This window comes from Neolamprologus brichardi, chromosome 12 (genome assembly GCF_056152115.1).
Source record: "Neolamprologus brichardi isolate AB-2024 chromosome 12, ASM5615211v1, whole genome shotgun sequence".
Taxonomy (NCBI): Eukaryota; Metazoa; Chordata; class Actinopteri; order Cichliformes; family Cichlidae; genus Neolamprologus; species Neolamprologus brichardi.
Genome location: NC_142115.1, coordinates 37,584,850 through 37,601,276, shown reverse-complemented (window position 1 = coordinate 37,601,276; position 16,427 = coordinate 37,584,850). Strand labels below are relative to the sequence as shown.

General features: G+C 42.0%; 1 protein-coding gene across 1 annotated transcript; it reads right to left on the bottom strand.

Moving 5' to 3' along the window:
- Positions 1-2,721: 2,721 nt before the first annotated feature.
- On the bottom strand, positions 2,722-12,670 carry LOC102793729 (GTPase IMAP family member 8-like). The gene is made up of 4 exons (XM_087849525.1): positions 12,596-12,670; positions 11,982-12,037; positions 4,532-5,761; positions 2,722-4,439 (listed from the first exon to the last, which is right to left on the bottom strand). The coding sequence occupies exons 2-4, from the start codon at positions 11,998-12,000 to the stop codon at positions 2,884-2,886; spliced, it is 2,805 nt and encodes a 934-aa protein (XP_087705651.1). The 5' UTR covers positions 12,001-12,037; positions 12,596-12,670; the 3' UTR covers positions 2,722-2,883.
- Positions 12,671-16,427: the final 3,757 nt, after the last annotated feature.

Below are 16,427 nucleotides of genomic sequence, written 5' to 3'. Positions count from 1 at the left end.
AGTGTCAGTGTGATGGAAATTCTCTTTAAAAGGTTTTATTCAGGCCTACAAAACATTTGTACTGACTCATCTAAAGGAATGAACAGATCAGATATTCAGGTTTGACGGGCTCAGGTGCAGAAACAGAAACTGAGTGCAGTGAGAACAGTTTGTCACTAAATAAACGTTTGGAAGTTTTCCAGGATTACTTACGCAGTCTTTGAAGAAAGGCATGTTGCTTGAAATGTCCCAACAGTAGAGCCACACCTTCTAGATCAGGGGTCGGCAACCCTAGGCACGGGTTAACTGATGGCACGACCATAGCTGGACTGGCCATCGGGCATACCGGGCATTTGCTCGGTGGGCGATGATTTTTTATTTATTTTTTTGTAACGGTATAAACAATCAAAGGTGGTGGATTGGCCAGATGCTGGCCGGTGTATAAAAATAACTCAGTTGTTTGGTGGTGGCTATCGCGGAGCTTCCACAGATTCAGTAACATTAGCAAGTGGTGGAGGCCAGCGGGTGGATGAGGGAAGGGGAGGCAGGAGGAGCAGAGGCCCGAGGCGGTGAACTGAACTTCAGGTAAGATGTTATGACCTGCAGTCTATCTGGATCAGATATAAACCAAGTTTAGGTGGAGTTTATTTTCGTTATGCTGACTTTTTACAGTCAGTTATAATAACTCGTACAATAACTCGTTCATGCTAGCTAGCATGAACTTTATTTTATTCATAACTTAGCAGAGTTGCCAACCGCTCCTTAAAAAATGGAATTGTCTCGTATTCAGAGAAAATATTACGAGTTTCGTGTTGAGCTGAGAAGAGACACAGTTTGTCCCGGACGTCAGCGACAATGAAAAAAAAAGACACAAAGCTGGAGTTATTCTGTGTCTTTGCTGCACAGCTGCCTCTTCTTCTTTCATTCTCCCCCCTCCCTCTCCTGTTTCTACTTCAATCATGAAAACTGATCAATGATCAGCTGATCGGCTCTCTTGTTTGTTTATCGCTCACTTTGCGCCAGAAAGAAGAAACCAGCAGATGTCGCGCTAAACAACAGCAGCACGTTTAAGCTTGATCAGCTGTTTTGTTAGAATTTATTTAATATTAATTTCTAGTATCAGCTGATGTTTGCTGGAGCCACAGCTGTAAAGCTGCTGGTCAAGATGTGGGTTTGGATATGTGGTGAGAGGGAAACATGCAGATGAAACCAGGAGATGTCCTTACTGAATCATCAGAGCTGAACAGGTGATGGAGAAACAGGTTTACCTTTTAGGTGACATGAATAAGTTGAAGTTATGAACTGTTTCTGAGAGACAAATAACACCAGGATCCTTTTCTACATAGCTGACAGCTGGTAGCTGTGCGGGGGCGGGTCTAGCAAAGTTTTGCCAGGGGGGCAGGTAGGGCATTAACAGGGAGAGGGGGGCACAAAGAAATACTTTAAAATGTCTCGCTTTTAACAAATAATTATCTAAATCTTTCAACCAACGTTTGTATCTGATGTAAAATGTATAGAAATCACACATATACCAACAAGACTGTACATCACTGTCACAACAGCGTCTGTTTTCATTCAAAGGCTTTATGGCTTTAATACCTGGTGGGCTGGCCTCTAGTCAAAATGCCCGTTTTTTTGTCCCAGTCCAGCCCTGGGCACGACATGCAATGAATTAATCTGAGAAGGTGCATTAAAAAATAAATGGCCGTACCAGCGGTGCACATCGCAAATCAGCTCACATAGACACATTAGTTGTGCCGCTTCTTAATGATGGTATCTTAGCTAACAACCCCAACTACCAGATTCAACTTGTAATTGGCTAAAAATAACTTTGCCTACTGGTGAGAGGGATGTTGTTAGCTTTCCACATTCCAACACTTCAAAAGCTTCAGGATCTGTCCGCTCAGCGCAGCATCAGCACCACGGAGATACACGGATACATCTGTAGACTTGACAGAATTCACAATGTGTTTTCAGGACTTTCAGGTGTTTGGACCAATGTTTTCTTTTCTGATCAAACCAGAAGCTTTAATGAGAAGCTGGATTTGTCTTGGAAAAAAAACTCGGATTTTTCTCTGATAGAGTGATTGGAACAGATACTTCTTTGTCACAAAAAAACATTCATGAAGTTTGGTTCTTTTATGACTTTATTATGGGTTAACAGAAAAATGTGATCACATTTTCTGGGTTAAAAATATACAGGGTGGCCATTTATATGGATACACCGCAATAACATGGGAATGGTTGGTGATATTAAAGTCCTGTTTGTGGCACATTAGTATATGTGAGGGGACAAACTCCTCAAGATGGGTGGTGACCATGGTGGCCATTTAGAAGTCGGCCATCTTGGATACAACTTTTGTTTTTTCAATAGTAAGAGGGCCATGTGACACATCAAACTTATTGGTAATGTCACAAGAAAAACAATGGTGTGCTTGGTTTCAATGTAACTTTATTCTTTCATGAGTTATTTACAAGTTTCTGACCACTTATAAAATGTGTTCAATGTGCTGCCCATTGTGGCCTGGCTGCATCTGACGTCAGAGATTTGTGTTGAACTAATAAATTCTTCTCATCTGCTGTGATTATTCATTGTAATTGGTGACAGAAATAAATTACATAATTATGTGAAGAAGTGCTTGTACAATAACTTGTCTTTAGTGTTTTTGTAAGCTAACAAATGGAGTTCTGTAACATACCCTTATATTGTTAGGTTGTTTTTTGTGTATTTATTGGAAATGAATACATGTATTTAGCTTTAGAAAATAAGGAATCTCCAGGCAGAAGTGTTTTCTATGTGCTACAAAATATGGGGAAGTATACAGAACTTTAAAGAATTACTGATTCATTTTTGTTTTGTTTTTAATAACATAAAATGAAGCATCTGAAACTGTTCGTTTCTTATCACATAACGCTGCAGGCTGATGCGTCATTGATCTCTTCTGATAAGATTTCTTGCATAAGCGTAACTAATTCTTTTTCATGTGTTTCCTGGAGTTCCTCTTTTTTATCCTCATCCTTCACTTTCTTCATTTCATTTTCCTGTTTTTCCAGTAATCTCTTGATCTTGTAATAACTGGAATTCCTTTTGATGACATGTTTCAGTAACTCATTCATTTCCTTCTGATATTCTTTCTTCTGATATGCTAATTCCTCCACAAGTTTCTTTTGGGATTCATTGGCATTTTCAGCTGCCTTTCTCGCGTCTTCTTCATGTTTTTTCTTCATCTCCTCCAGGGTTTTCTTATGTTTCTCCTCCAGTTCTTTTTTCTCCTTTTCCTCCTGTTCTCTTCTGAGGTGATCCTCCTTAAGTTTGTTTTCATATATTTGCTTTTCTTGTTTGTACTTTTCTTCAAGCTCTTTGATTTTTTGCTCTTCCTCTCGTCTCGTCTCTTCTTCTTGTCGTTGTTTCTCCCACCATTCTTTCTGTTCTTTCTCCCACTCTTCTTGTTGTTTTCTCAGCTGTTCTCTGCTTTCTTCCAGCTTTCTGTCGACATTTGTCTTCTCCTCTTTTTCTGACTGAATTTGTTTATCCACAATTTCAATCTGTTTGTTAAAATTCTCCCGATATCTTTCTACTTCCTTTTTCTTATTGATTTCTTCTTCATTTCTAATTTGTTCTTCTTTTCTTCTCCTCTCTTGTTCGAACCTAATTTTCTCCTCCATTTCCTGGAGTTCTTTGACTTTTTCTTGTCTCTCCTGTTCCATTTGTTTTCTCTCTTTTTCCATGGTTTGCTTTATGGCTTCCATTTCTTGATTGTATTTTCTCTGAATCTCTTCTTCCTTCTTCTTTAGAATGCTCTCCATTTTCATCTGTATCGCTACTTCAGCCTCTTGCAGCATCTTATTGGTGAAGTAGATGCCTCCATTGTCTTTCACCATGGTGTCAATCTTTGCTATCAGCTCACTGATTTGTGTGCGGTTTTGTTTCTCAGAGTTATTGAACACATGGTATCTTCCTCCACAGTCAGAGATCAGCTTCTTAAAGGAAATGTGACATTTGTTCTTGATATAATCATCAATAGACTCTCCCTGACGCTCCAGATCGTCTCCTCTGGTTAAAAGAACAATGGTGAACTTTTCTGAATTCTTCCCAAAGAATTTCTTGATGAGCTTCAGTGTCTCCTTCTCCTCTTCTGTGAATCTGCCGACCTGTATCACCAGCAGGAAGACATGTGGTCCTGGAGCCAGGAGACTGACACATTTCACCATCTCCTCTTGAATGTCATCATTGGTCAAACTTGTGTCAAACAGACCAGGAGTGTCGACCACAACAACAGGACGACCGTCCACCTCACCGTGTACTTTCTGACATTGTTGTGTAACTGATATTTGACTTGATGCAGCTGTAAACTCATCTCTTCCTAAAATGGTGTTTCCTGTAGAGCTCTTTCCACAGCCGGTCTTCCCAATCAGCACAATCCTGAGACAGTCTGAGTCCTGTTCTCCACCTTCACCACCTAAAACATAAACATAAAGTTTTATATTTATTATTTTAGGTTGTTATGTCAAGACTGTAGGACATCAGACTAAGAAAAATACTTGTGCTTACCTGTGATCATGTTCATCTTCAATTTCTTAGCTTCATCTTGTTGCCTCCTAATGGTTTGCTCTTGTTGTAAGACTTTCTCCATTTGTGCATGTAGCAAGGTTATAGCTGTATAACAGTGTGGTTTGCCCATGCTCTTTTCAGACAGGCTCATTTTATCCACAGTCTGAAGCATGGTCTCTAAACTATCCCTCTGCTGTTTAGCCTTGATATTGAGAACCACATGTCTTTGTCTGAAAGTCTGAAGGAGCTTCTGGATGTCCTGGTTTTCCTTGAAAAAGTTAATAACAGTTGGAGCTGTGGGATCTGAGTCCACAGTGAACAGAATCATGGTGAAGTCATTGACTCGAGAGCTGAATGTGTTCTGGATGGTCTCTAACTCTCTCTTGTCTTCATCAGTGAGGGGAGCCACAGGTAGGACCAGGATGAAGGCATGGATTGCCTGACAGAGGGAGATACACTTGAATGATTCCTCCATCACTGCCTCCTGAGGTTTTCCATACAAGGCAGGCAGCTCCACCAGGGAAACCCAACGTCCACACACCTCTCCCTGATGTTTAACACACTCTGATGAGTTGGAGGCTGAATGAAGCTCAGTCTGACCTAAAATGGCCTTGGCTGCTGAAGTCTTCACTGCTCCTCTCCTCCCACACAGAACCAGGTTCAGACTGGACTTCACTGTCTTGGGTTTAGCCTCTTCTTTTAACGTTAGATATTTTCCCCAGTTTTTACTCACTATTTGATTCATTTTTTCCATAAACTTTGAGTGAGATATGGGAATGTCTTTTTTGTCAAAACTGATATATTCCTCCCTGTGATCACAGCGTTTGATGAGTCTTTCCACTGAGTTACTCTTTCTCTCATTATGTGTCATGATGACCATGGAGTGCTTAAATGCATCTTGACCAAACACACTGAGGACCAAGTTCAGAGCTTTTCTGTCCTCTTCAGAGAAATCAGATCTCACTAACAGCAGCAGAACATTTGGTCCAGGAGGACAGAGACTCACACAGCTCTTCATCGCCTCTAACAATTTATCAACAGACAGACTGAAGATGTCGGGAGTTTTGACTACTGTTAACGGTTTCCTGTTCCACTCTCCAGAGGCAGCGGGACATTGCCTTCCTCCAAGGACTTTAGACACAATGGATCTTTTCTTTCCAGTGATGATGTTTTCCAGGGCTGATTTCTTGTCATCATTTTTTCCAAACAGCATTATTCTGAGTTCATGTGCTGAAAAACAAAATTCATAATGAGAACACACATATGTCCATCACACTCCCATTTACCACATTTCATTACGTAGTTTTCAATAACTAAATAGACCACAAAATGTTCTTTAAAATATTTCTTACTATATCTTTTAGTTGGTTACAGGTGGATCAGCACAGACAGAAAACTTAGTGTTACACACTAAAGTGACACCTAACAACCGCTATCAAATTTGAATATTATCTCACTGTCAACTGATCCATCCATCTCTCACCATGTTGTCGCAGTGTGTGTGTGTGTGTGTGTGAAACTATGGACCGTATATACTGAATGCAGTTACAGTTAGGTGTGGGTAGTTTCCTTTTACACTCAGCTGTCTCTACAAAACGATGGACTGGTACAGCATCTGTATCACTTCAGCCGCAGCACCAATCCGTCTCTCGATATCCTGCTTCCTTCTCCCGTCACTCGTGAACAAGACCTAAAGATACGTAAAATCCTCCACTTGGGACAGGATCTCATCCATGACCCAGAGTGGGCACTCCATCCTTTTCCAACTCAGGAACATGGTGGAAATTTGAAAATGTTGATTCTCATCCCCACCGCTCACACTAGGCCACGGCCTGTTACAGGCAAACTGGAGGCCATTTCCCACCAGGAGTCTGACTTATTGCCTCCGACGTTCCACATGCCACAGCTGTGAGTTGAAGATCTCGTGGACTGGAGCCTCTGCCAGGCATTCGCAGCGCACCTTCACTGTAGTTTTAGGTGTGCTTGGTCTGTCCGTGTGATTCGACTCACCACCAGGTCGTGATCAGCTGATATCTCAGCCCAACTCTTTACCAGAGTGTCCAGAACATATGGCTACAGGTCCAGTGATACATTTACAAAATCCATCATCGATCCGTGACCTAGGGCATCCTGGTGCCATGTGCACTTATGGAAACCCCTATTTTCGAACATGGTACTCGTTATGGACAAAATGGGATTTGCACATAAGTCCAAGAAATAAACGGAGTGTCACAGGGCTCTGTATTAGGTCCCCTTCTATTTATCATTTACATAAACAATCTTGGCCTAAATGTGTTAGATGCAACATTGCACTTCTATGCTGATGACACAGTTATTTACAGCTGTGGTTCAACTCTTGTCCAAGCCATTGACTTCTTGCAGAAAACCTTTTCTCCTGTCCAGCACTCATTACTTTAGCTTAAACTTGTTCAAGTTCAAATTCAAGTTCAAATTTTATTCGCCACATGCAGTGGCAGGTTGCCCTGCAGTAGAATGAACCCGCCCCCCGACCATACACACACAACACAGACATCACATGAGGATACAAGTCAGAGAACGGTTGCATTACAGAAAAACACTGAAATGTACACTACAATAGGAAAGTACAAGAGGAAAAAAAAAAGACCTCTACTCATGCTGGGCTATAGGAGGACAACATGAGAACAGGAAACAAAAAAACTCCTCCGCACAGAAAAGCACATAAATGTCCACAGTACAACAATATGGAGCATGTGACCAGCAACAGGGTTGGGTAGGGGGTGAGGTGTAATCCCAGGCAACACAGCAGCCATCCTGCCACTGCGCCGTCTCTCCCACACGGGCCCAGACCCGCCTCGTGTTCCTCAAGAGGAGTCAAGCATCGAAGGCGTTGGAAGGGGAGGAGGGAGAGTGAGTGCTTATCAGTGTAAGTGTATGTGTGTGCGTGTCCATAGTTCAGCTGAGACAGTGTCCTTCGCCCTGCCAGGCTAAGTAAACAGTCTACCAGCCAACCCAGGTGGCCTTGCATGGAATGGGAAGAACAGTCTAAACACAGTCGTTATCAGGGAGTTTTGTTCGGCTCCAGCCTTGAGCCCACAGCTGGCGCTGAAGGGATAGCCGCAATTAGATGGTAGTTTTTTCTTTTATACGAACAACTCATGAGAATTTCAAAGTTGTACTTTAACACTCCGACACCGACACTGGTCTCTCAATCTCCCTTTGGAGAGCCGCGAGCTTCTCCATGATGTTATCAAACTTGCGCTCCGTGGCCTTGTCATTCTTGTGCTCAGAGAGCAGATTCTGAGAACTCACGACTGCAGTGAGCTGCTCCACGATGTGATCCAACCTTTGCTCAGAGGTCTTATTCTGAGTATTCACGGCAGCTGTAAGCTTCTCCAAGATCTTAACCATGCTGCACTCAGTGAGCCGATTCTGAGAAGTTGCGCCTCGTCCCATCGTTTCAATCCCAGCGGGCAGCCTTGGGGATTTTGCACAGCCGGTTCCGCTTTCTTAATTCTCCGATAAGCCAGGGCCAAGCCAGCTCCGATCAGCAAGAACCCTGTTATCATGGTTCCGAATAGCTAGATATCTTCAGCGTCCTCGATCGACTGTCCCGCCAGGCACACGACCCTCCAGTTATGCTACCCGTCCATCGTGTATCCAGCAGGGAAAGTACCTCCAGGGCACTCGGGCTCTCCCGAGCCGGGGCTTCTCGTTGAGAAGAGCGTGTCAATTGCATTCAGAGACCAGTTGATCAAATCCATAATTCTCTTTTAGGTTTTATAAACAGACTGTGGGAGAGTGTTCCAGGGAGAAGTAAAAACACGAGACAAGACAAGGACATAAGAAGCTAAGCAGGGAAGATAAGGGAGAGGAGAGGAGAAAAGTGCGACCGCCTTCGCCGAGAGCCAAACGAGCAACTCAACTGTTGTTCAACAACTGTTCTCAATTCAGGCAAAACAAAGCTAGTGTTGTTTTCTAAATCAGGGAAATGGACCCAAACAATTCCATCAGTAACCACTCTTCAGGGTAATATAATAGAGTTTGTTCACACGTATAAATATCTGGGTTTTTCTTTTAATACAAAGAAGCGGCTTGTTGCTGCAACATTTTTACCTGTGCTGGATTATGGGGATATTCTATATATGAATGCTTCTGCTGCTCAATTTCTTCGAATGGTTTATACTGGTTGATCTGATGTTCATCACTAACCGTACATTTCAGACTCACCACTGTGAGTTCTATTCTCAGGTAGGATGGTCTGCTTTGGCAAGTTGGAGGAACTCTCACTTATGCAGTTTTATTTATATGGCAATACTGGGATTGCTGCCTTCTTATATATGTTCCCAGCTTGCAATGAAGCATACTGGTCGCTATCCTCTTCATCCACAAGGTTATTTGTTGCTTTCTGTTCCATTAGCCCGAACTGAATTTGTCAAAAGAGCTTTTGTCCATTTAGAACCCTGTGCTTGGAACAACCTGCAGAACGACTGGAAAATGACTGCATGTGTGTTGTTGCTCCCTGTGTTTAATTGAGTAACTTTTGTAACTGTGAGACTCTTCCTGCTGCCTATCTTGGCCAGGTCGTCCTTGAATAAGAGGTTTTTAATCTCAATGGATCTTCCTGGTTAAATGTGTGGATGACTGAATGTAGTGTAAAGCACTTTGGGGTGCATAGGGACTAAGTAAAGCACTATACAAATACAGGCCATTTACCATTTAAATAAAGGTTTTTTAAAAAGAAAGAAAGAAAAAACAAACAAACACACCACTCGGGTTTTAATCCGGGAGGCCGCTCTACCCAATCACGCCCCTCCAGGTCTCATTGTCGTTGCCCACATGACCATTGAAGTCTCCCAGTAGGACAACAGAGTCCCCAGGTGGAGCACCTTACCCAAGGACTCCAAGAAGGCTGGGTACTTGTCATTCAGAGCATATGTGCAGATGACAGTCAGGACCCATTCCCCGACCCGAAGGCGCAGGGAACAAACCCTCTTGTCCACGGGAAAAAACCCCAACATAAGGCACCAAACTGAGGGCATACTAGAATACCCACCTCGGCCTGCTACCTCCCACCAAGAGCATCTCCAGCTGGAGACAGAGTCCATCCATTCTCCAGGAGACTGGTTCCAGAGCCCAAGCTGTGTGTTGAGGCCAATTATATCTATTCGGTGCCTTTCAACCTCACACACTAACTCAGGCTCCTTCTCACCAGAGAGGAACATTCCATGTCCCAATTTCTTGTCTTGGTAGCCGGGGATTAGTCCGCTAGGGCCTTGTTCCTGGCTGCTGCCCGACATACTGCACCAGACCCCTACAGTGCCTCTGCAATAAAACATTTTCTTCATTTAGTTTCCTGTGTGAGGGGTTATGTATGTTACTCCTCCCTGTTCCCTAGCAGAGGGGGTCGCAACATAAGCAGGGGCTCGTCCGGGATCTCCTTTTCCCCCATCAGGAGAATTCCATTTGTGAAAAAGAGAGAACCTGTGTTTTGCTACCTTTATTTCCCCTCTGCCCTCCTCCCTGGTTGAGCACCATGTTGGCTGCATTTTGTTTGGATTGGTTCTTAGCTGCTCCATCTGTTGAGCTCCTTGATAGCTGCCACAAGTGTGAATTGCTGCAGATTGCAGGTCACCTTAAGCTTTATGTCCTTAAAACACTCTGTAAGAGTAAGCTGAAATAACTAGTAGCAGACAAGTTGGTGGAGGCTGGTTTGATCTAAGCCCCTTACCTGCCTGAAGGCTCTGGTGAGCTAAGACGAACTTCCTTGTTTGAGGGCGACCATAAAGATGGTTCTAGTATGGATGGTGTGGGAGATGAGCGGCTGAAGACACCGCGCACGCTCCCTGGCTATGATCACCTCTCCTCTGGAAGTTCAGAAGCATGGATTGGGGGCCCGGTTAAAGGTGCGACTGGTACGGCTCCATTTGGAGGCTGAGGAGAAGGCCCGGGTCAGGCGAGCTCAGCTAGAGCTCGAGATCCATTGCTTGGAGACAGAAGCAGAAGCAGAAGCTGGAGTCTCATTCACAAGCCTCATCTGTCTCTGCTGTTCTTCCAGGTTCTGCCCCCACTTTGCAGTGGCCGAGTGATATATGGCCCCTTTTATTGCAGTGTAAACTGACTGGCAAAGCCCAGAAGGTGGTGGCCATACTTCCTTTACAGGACAGTTTGAATTATTCCAGTGTAAAATCGGCTGTTTTTCAGGCCTATGAATTGGTCCCTGAAGCATACAGGCAGAAGTTTCGGCAACAGAGGAAACTTCCCTCCCATACATATGTGGAGTTTACCAGGGAAAAAGGGATCCTTTTTGACAAGTGGTGCTCTGCGTTAAAAGCCAGTGATTATTAATCACTGCGTGAATTGATGTCACTGGAAGACTTTAAAAAGGGCCTTCCAGAGAGTGTAGTTTTACACTTGAATGAGCAGAAAGTAAACACTTTAGCAACTGCAGCTGTTCTTGCTGATGAGTATGTGCTCACCCATAAGTCCTTTTTCACAGTTAATGAGAAGTCATGGCTCAGTGCCGTGCAACAGGCAGGCATGGCTAAAACTTTAGGTTCAAAAGAGTCATGAATTTCATGTTGTCATAAACCGGGACATGTCATTGCGAACTGTTTGGACCTGAAGCGCAAAACATTAAATTCTCAGCAAACTAAAGGTATTGCCTTTGTGAAAGCAGCGTCCCATCCTGAGGTGCTTGGTTGTGGCGGTAAGGTGCCAGGACTTTATTTTGAACCGTTCATCTTTGATGGTTTGGTCTCACTAAGTAATAGAAACACTGACCTGAAACCGGTGCGCATATTGAGAGACACTGGAGGTTCTCAGATTAATTCTTTCTAGTGTTTTACCTTTCTCAGCAGACAGTGCATGTGGTTTTAATGTTGTGCTGCGTGGAATAGAGATGGCTCCCAGACCAGTTCAATGGGTTTATATATAATCAGAATTTGTTGCGGGAGTTTTTCCCATCGCAGTATGCCCAACCTTGCAAACCTTGCGTGTTGTTGGGAAATGACGTTGCGGGTAGGTTAGTGCATCCTAGTCTGGAGGTTCTAGATCAGTGGTTCTTAACCTTATTGGAGGTACCGAACCTCACCAGTTTCATATGCGCATTCACTGAACCCCTCTTTAGTGAAAAATAAAATTTGATTTTTTTTCAAATTCAAGACATAGATTTTGTTTTACTGGTGCACAAAATGAGCCGTGCATGTCGCGGCGGAGGCTCTGCCGAACCCCTGAGACCGACTCACCAAACCACTAGGGTTCAATCAAACTCAGGTTAAGAACCACTGTTCTAGATAATCCCCTCAGTCACAAGGCCCCAGACATTTTGTTGACCCTGAAGCTGTACCCAGCTTGTGTGGTTACTTGTGCACAAGCCCGTAAAGGTGTTGATATTTAAACTCTTTTTGTCTAAGTGCTTGTGAAATATGTCAGTGCAGTGTGTTATCTCAGTGAAGATAACTGGACTCACCAGATTCTGAAAAGGCCATGATGTCACTCTGCTGAAAACACCATAGACTGGTTGACCTGTAGAGGAGAAAGTGTTTGATGCTATAAACACAACACTGACAAATACACACTCCAAAAGCAAGGCGACTGTAGAAAATTAATCCTTCTAACCAAAAAGAATCTTTAACCTTAACTATGATGTCATTTTTAATTATTAGTATTTAAATTAAGTGATAGGTATGGAAGAGGCAGAAGCATGTAATTTATGCATAATCATCATTAATATTAACATAATATTAAAAGTTCAGAGTTAAGAGGTTCTCAGTCATCCAGGTCATCGTAGTCTAAGGAGCTTGGAAAGAAAAGCGTCTGGACTTCTTTAAGTTGCTTGAAGACGTTCATATGGCTAATAACTGTGATTTGGTGTTTAAAAAAAAAATCAAATACGCATTGCCCCTTAGTATTACTTTGTACTATTATTTCATATAAAATTTTGATATAATAATTAATTTGACAGTTACCAATAAGCAATTTTCAATTTTGGGTGTGATCAGTGATTTACTTTCTAAATACATTATCGACAAGCTTCATTTACATTTAATTTGGAAGAATTTACTTTCATTCTAGTTCACTCACCTGCTGATGTCTCCAATGTCTCCTTACACCAAGATTAACTTGACAGCTCAAAAGGTATGAATTAAAGTAGAGCTGTGCCTGGATTAATAAAATAAAATAAAAGTGTTTTATGGCGATATTTCTCCAAATGTAAAGTTTTAATACAAACTTGAGTGCTACAAAGATCAAAGTGTTTACAGCTCTTTTTTTATGTTTGAAACACATTTCCATTGCATATTTACCAATTGCTGAACATATTCTACAAAACGTATTCAAAATTCAAACTATTTAAGAAAAAAATATATACAAATGTCACGACTGCGGCGGCAGACGTGTGGAGTTATGATCGAGGACCCAAAATGGAAGCACGGCTTATGATGCAAGTGAGTTTTATTTAAGGTGCGCAGGATACAGCAGGAGCGGAGAATGGCATACACAGAAACTAAGGGGAACCTAAACAGAGGAAACACAGGGAGACTCCAGGAGACATCGCAGACGGACCAGCGATGAGAACGAGATGACTGCACTACAAATACACAAGCAGAAACATGAAGGAATGAGGAACAGGTGGCAACACAGCTGGAACTAATTGGGCAGGACGAGACAAGGAAGCAAAACAGAATACATGAGACACAGACCTTCACAATAAAACAGGAAACTCAACACACACAGACTCAGAGACACAAGCTTTACACAGAGACCTGACTACACTGGAACAGAGGGAGCACAGAATAACATGAGGAGCAAAGGGATCAAAACTAGGACCTAGAAATACAGACAGCAATAACATGAGGGAAATAAATAATAAACAGTGCAACTCACTGGGTCACAGACCCAGGACCAGGACAATAAATACAAACAAAATAAAAACTGAAAACTCACAAGCATATAATTTATGATTACACAGAAGGTTATCTGTTGTAACCAGTAGTGACTGAAAGTCACGAAACATCTGATTCTGGAGGTGGAATGACATGTTCTCTATAAAAATATGTAATCATATAAGAATTTTACATAAATTGCTAGAAGTAATCTGAAATGTCAGCTGAGATCAAACAAAACAAAAATCACCACTTATTCCCTCACATTGAGAATTGTATTTACGTCAGTAGTTTCCCATGTTTTCTTTCAATAAAGGCATTTAGGTATCTAGGTATTACTTAGCTGCTGAAGTCAGTTGTGTCCTCACACCAAGATGGCTAAAGTGAAAGTAAAAAAACTCCAGTTCTACCTGTGAAATATGTGGACTGGGTGTGGTTTGGAAAAAAATGTGTCAGGTAACACTAGCTTGTTTTTCAGTTGAGAAACATGGACTCAGACATCAAGATGTTAAATCCCACCATATCTGTGCTCTCATAATGTTTTTCCCCTAATGGTTAAAGTGCTCTTTGTAAAAAACATGAAGAAGTCATCAAAAATGTTTTGCAACAATCAATACACTGAAACAAAGAAATTAGTGAGTTTTGGGGTTAAAACGCCACAGAGATGTGGTGTTTTGAGTCAATGGGCTTTGATCAGTAATGGTTCCATTGTTAATTCAATGGTGCTGGTTTGGTTGGTTATTATGCAAATGTACAGTTTATAAGGTTGGGGAAACCTGCAGTCAGCTGAGACTGAAGAAGTCACTGAGTGACGAAACGTTTCTCCCACTGAAAACATCCAGATGAACAGAATCAACTTTTTGGGATTTACTTACCTGGATGATTGAGCCTGAGCATCAAAACATTTTACCCAAGGACGTTTGGCAAGAAGACTAAAGCAGCCTGGAATCAAAACACCAACATTTCGGTTGAGTAGGTGACTTGCTCTACTGCCTGAGCTACAACCACCCCAGACATATTACAGGGTTTAAAGTCTACAAGAATTAAACATCTTGGAAAGAAGAAAGCACAAAACAAAAAAAACAGCTGGGAGAAATTGTTGTTCTTTCATTTCCTCATTGTAAAGAAAGTATCTATGACTCACTCCCTTTGTTGTTATTTTCATTTATGTCACTAGGCCAGAGTTACAGGAAGCACAATTTGTTTGTTGCCACAAATGTATCGGCCGTATAAAAACACTAAATGTTTCTCAATCCTAAAAGCTCACACAGCGTCTGTTCAGTGTTGCCAACTTAGCGACTTTGTCGCTATATTTAGCGAGTTTTCAGACCCCCTTAGCGACTTTTTTTCTAAAAAGCGACTAGCGACAAATCTGGCGACTTTTTCTGGTGTTATTGGAGACTTATTTATGACGTCTTTTTGACGTGAAAGCGCGTATCGCTTTTACTCTCAACAAGCAGCGGTGCTGCCGTGGGCACCTCGCCCGTGCCAAAGCGCTCACAGGCGGAGGATAGTCCTCCACCAGCTGCTATCAGGGCAGGAGATGTTCACCTATGCGTCCAAACTGCAAATGAATCGCGCATGAGTGAAGCCGCTGCTCCCACACTGAATGTAACGCAGTCAGTTCTTTTGCTGTTATGTTGTTTTGTGGATCAGGTTTAAAACTACTTATAAACACACACACACAGTAACTCCACCAGAGTGCCTATTTCGGGTCACTTTTGCCGGTCCAAGCCCGGATAAAGGAGCAGGGTTGGAATTGTGACATTAAAAAACAATAATTGCTAAAATATATTTAATTCGTAGTTCTAAATAAATTCTAAATGCATTTAGGACGTTTTTTACTCACTTTATGTCTCTTCCACGATGTTATTTCTCTCTCCAACAACCTAGGTTACAATTACATTAGCATGACCAATTATGCAAATTAGGCGATGACATCATTTAGCGTTTTCTAGCGACTTTTAGGACAGCCAATAGCGATTTTCCTTACTGAGGAGTTGGCAACACTGCGTCTGTTATGCATGTTTAGTTCTGTAAAGAGAGACCTGCCTGACCTGTTTTGTACCTGGTTGGTACAGTTTTCAGTGTTTTTGCATTTTCATTTCAGCCAAACATCAGGTCAGACAAACTTTGTTTCAAAGAATTGTTCCCCAACCAACAAAAAGATGGATTAGTCAAAGCATTCACAGTAGTGATGCGCGAATCATGAACGAATCGTTCAATACTCGAGAATCACTTTACTGACTCATGAATCATGATTCACAAGCCCAACTGAATCACTGACTCATCCCTGTTGCTGTTAGCAGCAATATATCTAGCTTATAATTAAAATTGTGGAGAAAAACACAACATCCAGTATCTTAACAAAAACATTTCTGCTCTGAATTGGAAGAAAAAACCCTGAGTAGAAGCTCACATCAAGACAATAGCTCCTCGGTTCACAGTAGCATCGCTCTGCTAACATGCTAACAGCACATTTGAGCTACTCACTAGTGATGGGTCGTTCGCGAACGAAATGGCTCTTAGAGCCGACTCTTTGAAGTGAACGACGCGAGCCGGCTCCTTATTGGGAGCCGTGAGTTTTTTTTTTTTTTTTCTTTTTCTCACCCTCTCTCTCGCCCTTTTTTCCGCTAAACTCCGCACGGCCTGTACTTTGCGCTGGGCAGAGGGGGGAGGGGCGTTAGTTACACTTGCAGTAGCACAGGAACAGAGAAAGAGAGCGAGGGACAACAACGTCACATTAGAAAGGTATAGTAATCATCCGCTATTTTCAGTTGCAGGTGATAAAGGATTCAGAAATCATGCAGGCCCATATGACAGAGAATGTGCATCTTCTTTTTGTTTTAATATTTTAATTTATATTTAATTGTGTTGTGGTTTGCAGTGTTTTGTGTTGTTTCACGTTAAATTTGTTTAAAAGGAAAATGCTGAAAATTTAAATAGTTAAAAGTTTAAAACGTAAATAGTTGTTTTTTGTATTATATGATTTATTTATTACATTTTATGTGGAGTGAATAAATAAAGTATAT

Bases quoted from the DNA above. Each gene is read 5' to 3' on its own strand.
- LOC102793729 (XM_087849525.1), bottom strand. The intron at 4,440-4,531 runs GTAAGCACAAGT...TTTATGTTTTAG, and splicing joins GAAGATGAACATGATCACAG to GTGGTGAAGGTGGAGAACAG.